Below are 14,758 nucleotides of genomic sequence, written 5' to 3'. Positions count from 1 at the left end.
TAGGCAAGGTGATTCACTCCTGGATAAAAACACCCAGCTTTCTCTGCTGTGGTTGCTGACAGCCATCTCAAATCAGCATGCTCTCCAAAACAGCCTTTTGTAAACATGGATGTGTGATCAACCCACAGGAGAACCCTCTCCACCTGTATCACACAGACCCATTTGACAATCGTTCTTTCCAATATATTTATCAATTCCCTGTTCTCCTCCTGCATTCTCCGTTACAGCTGAGCTGCTGCCAGCACACTCATCAGGTACAGCAAAACACCTCCTTCCAAGAGTACTTAGTGCTACACTATTGTCAAGTGGCTCTAGGGCTAAGTTTTGTCAATGTATTCCCGCATCCAAGCTGTATTTCTCATTTTAGTTCAATTAGTATTGAATCTGTCTCAAAGAAAGGCAAGTAATACCGGGGGGAGGGGGCGGGGGGAGAAGCCATTCCCACATTTATGTTCTAGTTCTTGCCAGATGCTTGACGTTTATACACTTGCCTGTTTCCTTTTAAAAGCCAATGTCACCAGTTTTAATGTCAGGCTTCTATTTAACTGTGTAAGTAACATCCTTCATTTTCTAAAGCCTTAGCTGCTTGTAGGACATAACCTAGGGATAAACTGAGAAATGACGTGTTACCACCACGAAGGACTGAGATGCTCTGAAGGGCAGCGAAGGCACAGGAGCTGCAGCAGTGGGCAGGTTTCACAGCGTTTCTTACCTCCGAGCCAGCACAGGCTGAAGCAGTATTAATTACTTGCTGTTCAGCAGGACGGGATGGCAGGGAGGCCCGGATTCATCCCACCGACCCAGGGTTTCCAGAGGCGGATCCCAGTCGACGCAGGCTCGGCGGAGGGAGAGAGAGGGCGCCGAGACCCGCCGCTGACTGCCCGGCCGGGCTGAGGGGGAAACCGGCACCTGGGACCCACAGCGGGGAGCCGAAACAGAGCCGACCGGCGCCGACACCAACCCCACCGGCCCCAGCAGAACCAGACCGGCTGCAGCTCCCCACCTTGCCGCCGCGGCTCTCGGGGTGCTCCGGGGGCGGCCAGCCGGCAGCCCGGCCTACCACCGCGGGACCCGCCGCCCGCCCTCCCCGGCCCTGCGGCAGCCCGCCCTCACCACCGCGGCGGCCTGGCGTTGGAGCGAGGCCTGTGCGCGGCCGGCGGGGACGGGGGAAGAGGCAGGAAGGGGGTGGGAAACGGCAGCGCCGGTGCCGCGGCGCTTCCCCGCCTGCGCCGACGCGAGGGGCCGGGCTAAGGCCGCCCGCCGCGGCCCGCCTCTTCCCGCGGGGCGGCGTGGTGGCGGCTGCCGGCCCTTCGTCGGTACTCTGCGGGAGGCGAGTAAGCCGTTAAAAAACCCAGAACTTTCTGCCCAAGTAGTAACACACCCTGTCGTTACTAAATAAATAAATAAATCCCCGTTGGGTTCAAGCATTACCCGTTCAGACGCTCAAGGCCACTTCTGAGCCCAGCTCCTGAGGTAACTTGTCTCCACATCTTGCCAGGAGAGTGCCAACAAAATGTCACCTACCTCAAAAATAGGCAAAATTTCATTAAAAGGGGCTACAAAGTGAAGTCGCCAAATGCTAGAGAGCATTCAAAGCTGTAGAGGAGTAGAGATTTGGGAAGAAGTGGTGAAAAAGCAAGCCTTTTCTCTGTCCTGACCGGGGTTTGGGGAACTTGCAAGGGCAAGAGGACCCAAGTTTTTTCTTCTTCGTGAACACCCAATGCATTATTTTAGCATTTATCTCTAACAGCGATGGAGCAACCCTCCACGTCTTCCTCAAGATTTACACCTCAGTCCAACACGCAGCTTTTGTACGGAATTAGTAACAAAGTCTAAAAGTAGGTGGACAGCATTGCGTTGGTTCAAACGTGAGCTATAGTTCGGCAGGGTCAGGGTGAGAGTGCCTCTCTGCCCCACAGCTTTTGTCGCACACAGAAAGATGTGGTTAAATTTCAAAGAACCACTAGAGGCCACTAGACGTCTGAAATGCTGGGCTGAGAGAAGGGAGAAAGAGAGAAAGCAGTTCAGTTCTTCAGGATGCCCAAAGCAATCCTTACCAGTAAAGGAGTTGGCATTTAAGGCTGGTATTCGCTTGGTAGCTTTTTCACGTAATACATAAAAATCAGAAAATGCAAAATTCAAATTACTTCCATTATTTCAATAAAGTCATTCCAAAGAGCAGTGTGTGTACCCGATGAACAGAACTAACAGGAGTCCCAGCTATAAAGGGGGGGTGGGGGAACTGGAGAGTTTAAAGACAGCAAAAAATGTCAGCTTCAGTTTTGCCACTTTGCTAGTTTTTAGTTCTGCCAGTTATTTTTACCTTTAATTTTGTTTTTTCTTTCCTTAAAAATGAGCCTTTTTTTAAAAAACAGGTTAAACTAACAATTCTTATTTTTAAGAATTTACCAGTCAAATGCGTTGTGAAATATATATATAAAAAAATCTGCTACCTACCATCTTTCTGTTGTGGTCATTGCATTTTTTAGGATACCAGTCACTTTGATATGCAGTCATCTCACATGAAACAGATTTTGCATAGTAATAGTGAACACTGATAAGCCTTTTGTCTAAATGGAGAAACAGCAAGATTGGATTAATTCTCATAGAACAGTTTAGCAGTAATTAAGCAAATACTAACCATCAGTGAAACTGTGAATATGGGCATTCTAAGATAAATTGCCAAATAAAAATGGACAGATTCTGTTTACCCCAGAAGCCAAAGAACCTTGTTCCCAAATGCATTAATTAGTAGGTGTACTCAGGAGCCTTCCACGTTGCTGGTACCAAATAAAAAAAATATATGGGTTTCTCTCGTATTTCCCAAGACTGCAGAATTTGAAACATTTGGAGTCATTTGACTTTTCTTTTTCCCCATAGACTTCTCTTTTAAAAATTTATACGTAACTGTAGAATCTTAGTAAAATTGGTTAAATAAATTAATTTTAAATGAAATCCAAACTCCATATTTGTACCATGTTGAAGTCAGCTATGGCTTTTGAGATTGGCAAAAGCTGTGACACAAGGCTGTCAGTTTACTGACTTGCTGAAGCAATGAGTGATATGTGGCTGTGGTCAGGAGAAGACCACTACCTCTGGACTTGAGCCTACCCATGCCCAAAATCTCTGACTTCAGTTTATGTGCACTACTGTAGATTCATTCCACACACAGGTATTGAATACATCTTTAAACCCAATATTCTCAAAAGGAGCTGAAGCTGATAGAGCTGTAAATCTCCTTTCCATCTGCCGGGAATACCCCACCACTTGCACTTTTTAGTCTTCTATATTTCCTGATTCCCAGACACAATTTCACATTCTTAATGGGGGGTACAAAGTAGGGATGTGATGGATTTGTTTCCCTGATCTATTTAGTTAATAAGCAATTTAGCAGACAAAACTCTATGTAGTTTTCTCTCTAAAAATGTGTTATTTGAAAGACTAAGACCAACACAATTCCATAGCGCACAGGCCAGTGCAGAAATGACCATAAATCCACACCGACATCTTTCAGTGGGTTTCCAAACATCCTGCCATGGGCTATGGCTTGCCACCAGCTCTCACGGGAGCGAGGTGCTGGCTGGCAAGGCTTTGTCTCCTCTTTCTGGCACAACATGCGGTGTAGGAGTGCTTTGCTGGCTTGTTTAAAAGGACTCCAGCTTCCCAGTGGGGTGGGCCAAAGGATCTTATCACTTAAGGCTGCTCTAGCAAGCAACAGCTTCCTAGAAACCATGTTAATAATGTTGTTAAAATCCCAATCCAGATAAACAAGGGCACCAATTACCCAAGCTGAATCCACGCTGACGTGCAGGAATGCATTTCCAAAAGCAAGAGCCAGCTTTTCCGTGCTCGTGCATCTCTAACACAGGCTATGAGTTGCCAGATAAATATTCATTGGGTTAAATAACAACTTTTGGCTCTCGGTCTTTCTAATTGGTTAACAGGAACGGCAGATAGGGAACTGGAGTTTCTACAAGCTTTACTTACATAAGGAATCCTGGTGACAGATTGCTGTCATTCAATCAGATGTCCTCATATGATCAGGCCTTGTACAATCAGCCTCTTATTTCTTTCCTATTTATGCTCCAGGCTGAAAATTAGCATTGGGCAAGCTTCAAACAACCCAATTTGAATAACCAGAAGCCTAAAAGATGTTTCTCGATGCTTTAAATCTGCTTGAGAAATCTCAGGAGATATCAAGAGAAATCTCAGAGATAGGTCAGCTGAGTAGACCTCACTACAGCCAATTTCCAAGAATGCCATGTTACAAGGATAAGTTTTTCCAAGGCCAGAAGCAAGGCGCTGGATTCTTGGATGAAGCTCCAGATCCATTCTCAAATTTGCATAGTGCTAGCTTAACTGAAATTCATCTTTGAGTATTTTAAAAAAGAATATGTCCTACCTTGTCTTTGCTGAAATATCTGTAAAGCTCCAACTATTGTTAAAGGCAAAATTCCTAGGATGGGGAGTAAACAGAGAGCACTGCAGTTTTAGAATAGTCTTATATCAAAAAAGGAAGATTAGTCTATTTTGCATCATATACAATTTTTAGCTTGGTTATTATTATGCAAAAAAAAGGACAAAAAAGGAGCAATTGTTTTTAAATACATTTAATGTATTGAAACATATTACCTTTATATTGTTTAAACCCTTGCTAGATCTTATCATCAACAATAATAAAATGTTTCTAAAAATCTTTTATTTAATCATACAATGTTCTCTTATTCTAGGGCAGAAGACAGAGTCTTCATAAATAAAACACTGACATGGAGTATAAGACAAACCCAGGCCAGACAGTTTGCGAAAAAATTTGTGAAAAGTGCTTCTGGCTGGCTCAGGACTCCCTGAGTAAGGTAGACATTCTCCCACACACCTCTTAGTATTTGGCCTCTCACAAGAAAATCTGAAATAAAGGCTGCCTTTCTCATTTTAAATGCATTGTATATATACATGTCACTTACAGTGTGAGGTAGGAACCAGTTTATAGTGGTTGTATCTAATCCGGGCCTCACCCCCTCATCATTGCCCCTCCATTTGCTAGGCAAAAAAAAACCAGATATAAGTGCAAAACAAAGCCTTAGCTATCTATGACAGTAAACTACTGTTTCCTTTTGATTGCAATTCATCAGCTGGTTATAACGAAGGACACTTGTCATGGTTTTCACCTTCAAAGCAGTAAGAGGCACAAAAAACTAGATGTATTTTTTTTCCCAAAGGATGGCTTCAAAAAAGGGGGACCTGGACACTACAAGAAAACAGTGTTTCCAGGTGACCTAATCCAAAACTCCATGAAGTTTCTATTTTGTAACTGAACCTGGCCCAGAGTAAATTCTTAGTTGAAAAATAGCAGCAACTCAATAGTGCATAAATGACAAACTTCGTCAATAAATTAAGGAAACTGATTTGCTGCACTTAACTATCCTCCTAACTGTCCCAAGATCCTTTTCATTTTATAATGCACATGGACAATCAGAATAAAGTTTCTACTATTCCAAAATTAAAATTAATCTAAAACCTTCAATACACTTATTTCTTAGATAAGGCATCTTGTCTTTTACTGAAATTCATAGATATATAGAAAGACTGAAAGGAGCATAATAATAAGACTACCCCCTCCACCACCAAGGCTTCTATCCATAGGTAGACTTGTAATTGAGGGTGTGAGTTTTCAAGAAATACCGAGCATCTCATTCCCAGGGATGCTGATTATTGGACAGCTTGCACAGTAGGAAGGCTGAGGAGGGACCCAGTTCTGAGCAGAAGGGCAGGCAGGATGCTTCAGAGAAATTTTCAGCTGTAGTAGGTTCAGCTGTGGGGCTTGCAGCTTCTTTCGTGTCTCATACAGACTCCTGTGAGTTCTGCATTCACAGCCTAAGCAGTCCAGTGGCCGTTCAAAGACTGCAGGAGACAGTACTGGAGTGACATTTTGGATCCTCATATTGAAGACCTGGGCTCTAAGGAACAGTAGTAGTCACTGCACTGGACTCCCTTCCATCAGCATTCCATGAGATGTCATGCACAGAGGTAGGTAAAGTGCTCAGTTGGTGTATAAGGATTGCATTTACTCTGAAGTTCTTATCGGGACTGTTATTTAATATGAAATTACTCTTCAGCCTCATAAGACAGGACCATATTCATTCATGGCAGAGACAAATTCATCAGTGAAGCAAGACAGTATCACTAATCGCTTTCTTTGCAGTGAGGTGGTTTCCACTGGCTGGCATGACCTTAGAAAAGCACTCTATTTCTTGAATGAAGAAGGTAATTCCCAGTTTATTTGTGGTGAATATTTATTTTTCCTTTAGCACAAATTTCAATGCTGGGTTTTCTTCCAGGGACGTTGTTTGTGAGGACACACTTATTTTACAAACAAATTCGAGCAAAGCTCGTGTTTCTATATCATAAGTATATTGTGAGCGGAGCAAAGTAGATCTAGAAGGCAACTGGTACAGAGGTAGCAGCACAGTATTGTGATAAAGCACTTCAACAATAGCACTTTCAAGTAACTTGAACTTCACAGAATCCACAAAAAAAAATTCCTGTTACGAATGTGCTTCGAAATAAGATCAGGCTTTTCTCATTTCCCTTCCAACTTACTGCAAGCACAGAAATCCTCCTTTTCCTTAGCTAAGACCTACCCTCAGTCCTGGCTGACCCACTGTTAGCTCTCAAGGCTACTGAGCAGGGTGAGCATGCAGGGTCTCGGCTGCGGTCAGTACAGATGACAGTCTCTAACAAGAATAATAATCAAGGGTTCGCTTTGTTACAAACACAGCTGTGACAGCATTTGCTTCACTGGAGGAAGAAGGTTCAGCTTCAGACCTCAGCCATGGCTGAAGAAAAAATTATTATTTTTTTCTTTCCTGGAAAATGTTTGTATTTATAAACCAGGTAAATTGGTAGCTTTAAAATTTTTAAGTTTAATTATGTCAGTTCATAATTCCTGATAAGTGAGAACGTTTCAAGGCTCAAAGATGAGGCAAGCAATCTCCTGTGTTTAGTATAAATTCACAAGGGGTTAGGATCTCTGACTGCAAAGATAGCACTTGCTGCAGGCAAAGGTTGCTTCAATCAAAACTACATAGGAATATATATACTAAAAAAATAACCTTTCAGAATTACAGACAAATATGAGATACGTGTAGTTTATGTAGTTAAATTAATTTTTGATTTTGGAATTAGATGCCAGTTTTTGAGGTAATCCAGTCACGGAAATAAGTCACTCGTGTGTAAACTCCAGGTTTATTTGGTTTGGCACATTCGTCTCCCCAGCTCACTATTCCCACGAGGTACCACATCAGTCTAGAGTCTGGAGTAACCAGTGGTCCCCCAGAGTCCCCCTAGAGAAAGAGGAGAGGGAGAAAAAAAAAAAAAAAGAAAAAAGATTTCATGGATCAGAAGGGAAAAATACAATTCTCTTCATAGACAAGAGGGTGTGTCCAATAAGAGAAGAAAAGAAGTGGTGTTTCAAGAGCTGCCATTTGTGCAGAAACCAGGTTGTTCCTGAAACTTGAGTCTGAAGTCTGTGGCTTTTTCCTGTCTGCCATGAGACCTCCTGACCTGTCTCTGTGGCTGTACAGTTAAAAAACAAAACAAACAAGCAAACCCAAAAAAAATCCCCAAAACACTTCTGTTTTGTGACATGCTGCTTCCCAAGTGCCTCGTCTTCCTCCTTGTACAAAGTTGAGAAACACAAATACATGCAGCAATCTGACCCAACAAGAACTTTTTCTTTTTAGAGTAACCACTATTCTTTCAACAAATTTTTAGTCACTTGCAGCAACAACATTTCAACAAGGATTTAATCAGGAACTTCTAATTAGATGCTATCTCCTGAAGATGTTAGCCACTTTCAAAGGCTGAATTCAGACACTGTTAGTAGTATGACATAGTAATAACAGTTAAACTGGAAACCTTACAGGCTGAAAGGCAATCCTCACACAACAGAACAAATTCCCCATCTTCTGCCAAAATACTTTACTGAAACAAACAGCAGTTGCACCCTTGTCTTCAGGTCTGTCAATGCTGAGCCAGACAGGAACAGAGAAATTGAGCCTCCGCAACTTACTCTGCAGAGAGTTTTGCTTTGGGCCTAAATCTGTAGGACTGGAATTCTAGAAAGGGTCTGTTTACAACAGCACTTAGGAGAACATTCTTTGCAAACAGTATAAACAGAATTTACCTTTTAAAAGTTATCATTATGGGAATATTTTTTTTTTTTAACACAAGCGTTTCCTTGCAACATTTGCAAACCTGCACAACACAGGTATCCTTACCATTCCAATTACAGCTATCTTCCTTATAGTTCTCTTCTGACAGTTTTCCTTCAACTGATCCAAGTCTATCACCAAAGATCATATCACAACAGATCTGTTCTGAGATGATCCAGTCCAGAACTTAATTTCAATGAGTCATAGTGCATTTTTGCTGGCAACTTAACTGCTACATTCTTAAACTTTTTCCTTCCCAACTGCACAAATGTCTGGTCTTGGCTACTTGAGACATTTAATTTTTATCTCATATTTACTATTTCAGCTTTTATTATCTCTGTCAATGTCTTGTCATACCACTTTGCAAGCAAATTGTTAAGATTTACACACAAGAAATCATGAGAAGCAAATGGTCTTGTAGTGGCTATTCTGAGTTATAGAATAAGAATGTCATTTCATGCTATGAAAGATTTAAATTCTAAATATTATACTAATTTAGCTCTCTTAGTATGGGTTTTATGTGCTAAATTATATGTACTAAATGCTATTTCATTTTACAACATAATTCCTGTTTGAATGGAGCCTGTTTAAGGACTAATACACCATCAGTTAAGATCTGGTCAATCAGATACTGGAGATTATAAAGTTTTCCTTTCTAATTTTCAGCTACAGTTACCTGACAAGCATCTACTCCTCCTTCCAAGTATCCAGCACACAACATCCTGGGTGTTATGTCCCCATCGTACACTTCTTTTTTGTTGCAAGTGTTTGAGTCAATAAGTTTCACTGTTGCTTCCTGAAGAGCATTTGGAGTTGGACCTGAGGGAAAATACAGCTTGGATATCAACAGAAATAGGATACAGGTAAAACATTTAAGGTTCTCTTTATGGAGGACCAGCTTGACTTGGTTTAACGTGGAGGTTTTTTCTTATTGATCTGTCTAGATTAGGCCCTTGAGGAAAACACGTACTCATAGTCTCACTTAGGAACTGTACCATTAAGACAGAAGTAACGATTGCATGGGATGTAGTGCCTTAAGTGTAAACCCATATGTTTTATACATGTTCCATATAATACCGTGGAACACAAATTACCTAGCATTTGAGCAGATGATACAAAATGAAGACATCTTGGTTCATTGCTAAATCTGCTCTTAGCATGGCCTGATAAGAGTGCAAACTTGGGTAAGTCACCATCTGCAGCTCACTCTGCACATTTATCTGAAAGGCCACAGAGTTATCTGTAGCTTCTGGTTAGGGCTGGGAGAATATTTTTTTAGGTGCTATATAAACACATGCATGGCTGGACTGTCTGTCTTAAGAATTTACAATATGACATGAAAAGGCTGGAAAAAGGGAACAGTCTTCCTGTTTTCTGCTTCAGTGGATTGTAGCTCTGTCTGTCCAGTCTAATTTTAGAACAAGAAATGGCTGCTTATGATTAAACAGACCTATTGCTTATAGACAATGCATTAGGCTTGCTGCCATACAACATATGGCTACAGAAGTGATATCAATTCAGTAGCAGATCAGAGCCACTGTTTATGTAACATACAGGTCACCTGGTAGACTCAGGACTCACCATCATTGGTAAGTGCTCCCCAGCCAGTGATGACAGCATAAATATTGTACGGAAAAGTCTCAGATGGCTCAGGCAGACAAACACGGTGTATGCTACTTGTAAACTCAACTCGTTTAGAGAGCTGTACAAGTGCGATGTCATAATCATGTTCTGGGTACCGGTACTTTTCATGAATGATAATAGTCTTGACTGATCGTTTCAAGCTTGGTGGCTTCAAAAGAGCTCCAAAAGTAGCAGTCCACTTCTGAGGGTGACTCATACTGGAAAAGGTAAGAGGGCTGTAAGTATTTAGCTGTAAATATAAGTGTTCAAAACTTTAAACTTGGTAAGCACCTTTATTGTAAAGCTCCTTCAAGCCAGCTCCCTATTAGATTCTTAAGGCATCCATCACTTTCCATAACACTGTGTCCCATGTAATTGTGGGCTGCTGATAGAAGAGGGAAATGCTGCATTCCCTCCTCAACCATGGTCTCATACTCCTCCCCTGCTCCTTGCCCCTGATCTGGCCATTGTATGGCCACAGTGTAATCAAACCAAAAAGCTCCGCTGCTAGAAAACTCATCATCTCCATTAGTCTTTTTGCATTTTAATAATCTGTTCAATCAGCTGTTTCATCTTACATGCCCTGTAGCTTCACAATTGCCATGCTTGAAATAAAAAAGTGCTGGGAGTGCATGGCTGAATGGAACGGTAGGTATGTGGGATTATGCTTCTGGTAGCAGCCTGCAGTGGCGGCAACCTAATTGTAACATGAAGGAGCACCTTTAGAAACATTTAGTGCAACAGGAAACAAATACTCTGCCGTTTCAGTCACATTACCTTTTCTGCACTTCTTTGCTCAACATGCCAAATGACTATTGATTTCCACTCATACAATTGCTTGTTCTGCTGCAAAGAGTCAGTCTTTAATTTCTCTTTGAAACATTCAAGTGACAGGTCAGCTTAACCCTGGCTTTTGTCCTCCAAGGCAGAAAATTGTTCCCCTGGAAAGAGTCAGGGGAGCGATACAAATCCGGAAAGCCACATAACTTGATACACATGAGACACATTCTGCTGCAGATTCTAAGATGAGAACTTACTCTCTGAAGCAGTGAGCTGCAGATACAAGCCACGTATTGCTGATGAGTGTTGCACCACAGCGATGGACGTTATTGTATTGCAAACTAGCTTGCCACGGCCAGTCCCCAGTCTCTGCAGAAGAGAGTCCACCAACTATTCGCAATGATGATGATTTCGCCATTGACTTGACTGATCTATTCTGCCGTAACCCACAAACTGTCAAAGGAGAAAGAGTGTATTAGCTAGTTTTCTGTTTAGTAAATATGGCTGTGGAAAACATATGTAAAATTACACACCACATCAGTTTTCTAACAGTATTAACATCAATAAGAAATCATACCTTCCACCAGCCACCCAAATCAGAGATCTTCATGCACAACCCATTCTGTTAGAAGCCTGAATGAACAACTGACTATTATGGAAAGCCATGATGGCCAGCCATTCAGGTTTAGCTGTGTGATCAGCCCAAATTGGGAATCAAAACCTTCACCACACACCCAGGACATTTTCCTAATACAGGGATTGTCAACTTTGATGTCCCAGGTAATTTGTCATTAGGAAAAAACACAAACAAGGCAAAATCTAAGATGGGAATGATCAAAGCCATGGGTTTTTACCATGCATGCATGCATGCAGGTAACATCAGCAAGATGTCACCTGAAAACAGGCAACTGTGGGTTGTACAAATGCAAGTGAACCTGGAGCGAAACTTCAGGCAAAGAGATCACACTAACCCAAGCTGGAAATGACAAAGGCATGGATAACTCCAGCATGGTGAGCATCCATGACAAAAAGTATTATCCTCCAACCCCCCAGAGAAATGAAAATATCCATGATTTCAGCCACTAAACTCAGGATATTCAAGAGTAGCTGAAGCTCCCCTGTAGCTTTAGAAGCTTCCTCAATGGACAGAGCTGCTTCAGCTGTCTTCTCTCATGCAAACAGCACCAAATCCATCTTACCTGGACCAAGACCCACTAGTTTTCATCCAGGCCCTGATTTCAGCTAGACATTAGGAAAGTTGAGACAGGACTATCCCAATTCATTGAAAAAGAGACAGAGCTAAAAATTATTTACATAGTGACAACACAATCCAAACCATTGCACTGCCTGTCTCACACAGACAGTGACCCAGAGGGGGACAAAGCAGAAATCAATAGTATGTCACTGAAGAGCTGCCAGCCTCAGGGCCCTTGAAGTCCTCAGATGCAAAACACTAGAGCCACCCAGTGTAGCCTCTGCCCCTTTCTGCTGGGGTCTGCACAAGGTTATGTGAACAGTACCTCACAGTCAAAAGCAGCAGCAATAACACAGCAGATTGAAAGCTGTTCATAAATTTGAAAATAGAAGACAAAAAAAAGTCATACAATATTGAGAAGCTCAATTGCTCAGTGCAGAGTCTGCCCTGTTCTGAGATTTAAAGCCACAATGATGGAAATCAGCCTAATCTAAATCTACTTGTCCAAAACTTTCTGTGTGAAAGGAAAACTGGAGAATATACACTAATTAATAATATTGTCTGCACTAGTATGTTTCCCTCTGGAAAGCTATTGGTAATCCTCAACTACTGGTCCTAAAATTGCACAATCCTATCAACCACCTGAACAGTCAATGTTCAAAACTGGGGGAAAACTCACAGTTCCATCAGTGCCCCAGAACATCAGCACCTAAAACAGACCCCAAACCTGATGATATTTAATCTTCTATTACTTGACGGCCTGCTGCTAAGGAATGGACCAAACCTTCCCAGAGTTAAAAGAAACCCAACTCATAAGCAAAGATTTTTGTAATGATTGTTAAATCTCCAAATAAGCTGACTTCCTCCTCTGAAAGGAGGAAATCTCTAACCCAAACTACCTCAACCTAACCCCCACAGCAATACCTTGAGGAGACTAATCACATTGCCTTATATTTCCAGAAGGAACAATTTTGTGCTACCAGCCATTCCAAAATCGAGAATATTTTCATTGTAATCACAGGCTGATATCTATGCATTTCCTTATGGTCCTTCCTTCCTTCCTTCCAATGCATCCTGAGGAAAATGACATCTTCCTAATGTCTGTGAGCACACAGAAAGACATTACTCCAAACTTCTGCATGTGCGTAATTCTACCAGCTTTTGGGACACTTCTCACAGGCTGTGTTACAGGTCTCTGCTAGGCTGCCAGCCTTAAAGCACCAGTTGAATAACATGCTGGTGCATGTTCAGGTGTAAATCTCATCACTTAACGTGTGTATAGGAAAATAACAGGTAGCAAGGTGGAGATGAACTGTTGCACATCCGCACATATCCAAGTACAAGAATCCAGTGTCCAAGACAAGCATATATGAAACAGATTCTGCAGTCACTGCTTCAAGATGCAGTTCTAATGCTTCACTACAGGGATACAGAGGACAGGATGTCTGCCCTGTGCAGACAGGATTAGACTTGACAGAATATTCTATTTAAGCATATGTTTTAATCAATTTATAATAGAGATTTCTTCTATCTATAATCTGCTCAAATATAAAATGCACTCAAATCCATGATAAGGATTCTCCTGCCTTTAGCACATTATAGTACACCTTTCAGCTAGCTGTCTGGTCAACTAGCAGTCAACTAGACCAAGCAATTAAGTTCCTTTATTTATTGGAACTCCTCCTTGCTCACTCAGTTTTACTACGTACACCTAGGAGTCCCGTGAAATGTCTTAGCTTTCATCTAGAAACAATGGCTTAGCCTCTGCATGTCCAAATGCACGATGAAGCTGATGCAGTGTAAAAGCTCCCACTGGTACCAACAGCAGCTCCATCAGGGTAGTAAGTAAGTGTGTCCTGAACACTACAGTGCTCTGCCCTCTCTAAGTCCTCAGCTTCTTAGACGACATTTAAGATGCACCCTCCACCTTCCACACCAGGACTGCTGGAGGCAGAAGCACGCTATAGGCACTTACATAGCAGGACCTGCGAGTCTCCTCTCTGCCCAACTCTAGGGATTTCTATAGAGCCCTCAGCACTTGCTCCTTTCTTTCTCATAGAATTGCTGATAATAATAATAATAATAATAATAATTTACAGAAGGAATTTCTCACTGCAAAAAACTGAACGGGAAACTCAGTAGTGGGTGTAGACTTTTTCTAGAACTGATTTTAACCCCATTACCGCTATTTTCAAGCTAGTCTTCACAAGTATCCCAGAAGACACTAACAAAAAAGGCTTCCTTGTGACTGAGCAGGATCTCCATAAACACGTGGCTCATCTGTGTGAAGTACAAGGTCACATTCATTAGACAGAAGGATGAGAAAAAAGGCTTCTAAGGGCCAGGAAAAGTGCTCAGAGCCTATTAATGCTAATTAAAACAAACAGAGATTTCCTAGGTTTAAAAAGCCTTCACTTACTGTCATTGAAGAGGGCTTCTGCTCTTTTTGTGTCCATATCTGAAACAAACAAACAGTCAGGGTAAGGCCAGGAGAGACAAAAGGTTTCCCATCTGCATGGTTGTCCCACCCAACAGCTATTTGAGCCCAGGGCACTGCAGGAGGTATGGCTGAGGGGCCTGCTAGAGAAACCAGCGTAGCTCATGCATGGTCATGTTCTTGTGCTGGCTATTGCACACCTCTCTGCCATGCTGCTTATTGCTCTTCGGCCAGCCAATATCCTCCGAGGACCAGGCACAGGGTCTCCTCCATGCTGCTGAACCCTGATGTTTCTGGAGGGTAGTACAGACAAAACAAGTCTTGTATTACTGAACATCCACAATTTTGTTGGGGGGGGAATTTTAGAGTGGAAAGTTTTTAAGTTCCTTTTTTGTAAACAATAAACTGGCTACATTTTACAGCAGAGTGAGATCTGGTACTCACTCTGTGCTCTCTTCCAGATCAGAAAGCACAGACTTTACTGCAGCAATGTCAGATTAGAATAACAGTGGT

At 42.0% G+C, this 14,758-nt stretch overlaps 2 protein-coding genes across 3 annotated transcripts in view; both read right to left on the bottom strand.

Annotated features, from left to right (window-relative positions):
* UBA6 (ubiquitin like modifier activating enzyme 6) overlaps positions 1 to 1,206 on the bottom strand; it is a 32,683-nt gene extending 31,477 nt beyond the window's left edge. Inside the window, exons 1-2 of one of the 2 annotated variants that reach the window (XM_037381599.1) lie at positions 713 to 1,205; positions 492 to 611 (exon numbers count right to left, since the gene is read on the bottom strand). The gene's annotated coding sequence lies outside the window, so the exon portion shown is untranslated. Of the gene's footprint in view, positions 1 to 491; positions 612 to 712 lie in introns of both variants that reach the window. The other variant, XM_037381591.1, reaches the window with a different exon arrangement.
* A 5,972-nt stretch (positions 1,207 to 7,178) lies between these two features.
* The window catches only part of LOC119154243 (transmembrane protease serine 11E-like), a 41,547-nt gene continuing 33,967 nt past the window's right edge, over positions 7,179 to 14,758 (bottom strand). Inside the window, exons 6-10 of the mRNA XM_037401562.1 lie at positions 14,228 to 14,266; positions 10,871 to 11,066; positions 9,792 to 10,051; positions 8,887 to 9,029; positions 7,179 to 7,340 (exon numbers count right to left, since the gene is read on the bottom strand). Coding sequence (XP_037257459.1) covers positions 7,179 to 7,340; positions 8,887 to 9,029; positions 9,792 to 10,051; positions 10,871 to 11,066; positions 14,228 to 14,266 — 800 coding nt within the window. The remainder of the gene's footprint in view (positions 7,341 to 8,886; positions 9,030 to 9,791; positions 10,052 to 10,870; positions 11,067 to 14,227; positions 14,267 to 14,758) is intronic.

The sequence above is a fragment of the Falco rusticolus genome, chromosome 1, assembly GCF_015220075.1.
Source record: "Falco rusticolus isolate bFalRus1 chromosome 1, bFalRus1.pri, whole genome shotgun sequence".
Classification (NCBI taxonomy): Eukaryota; Metazoa; Chordata; class Aves; order Falconiformes; family Falconidae; genus Falco; species Falco rusticolus.
This window is presented reverse-complemented; position numbering and strand designations above follow the sequence as displayed.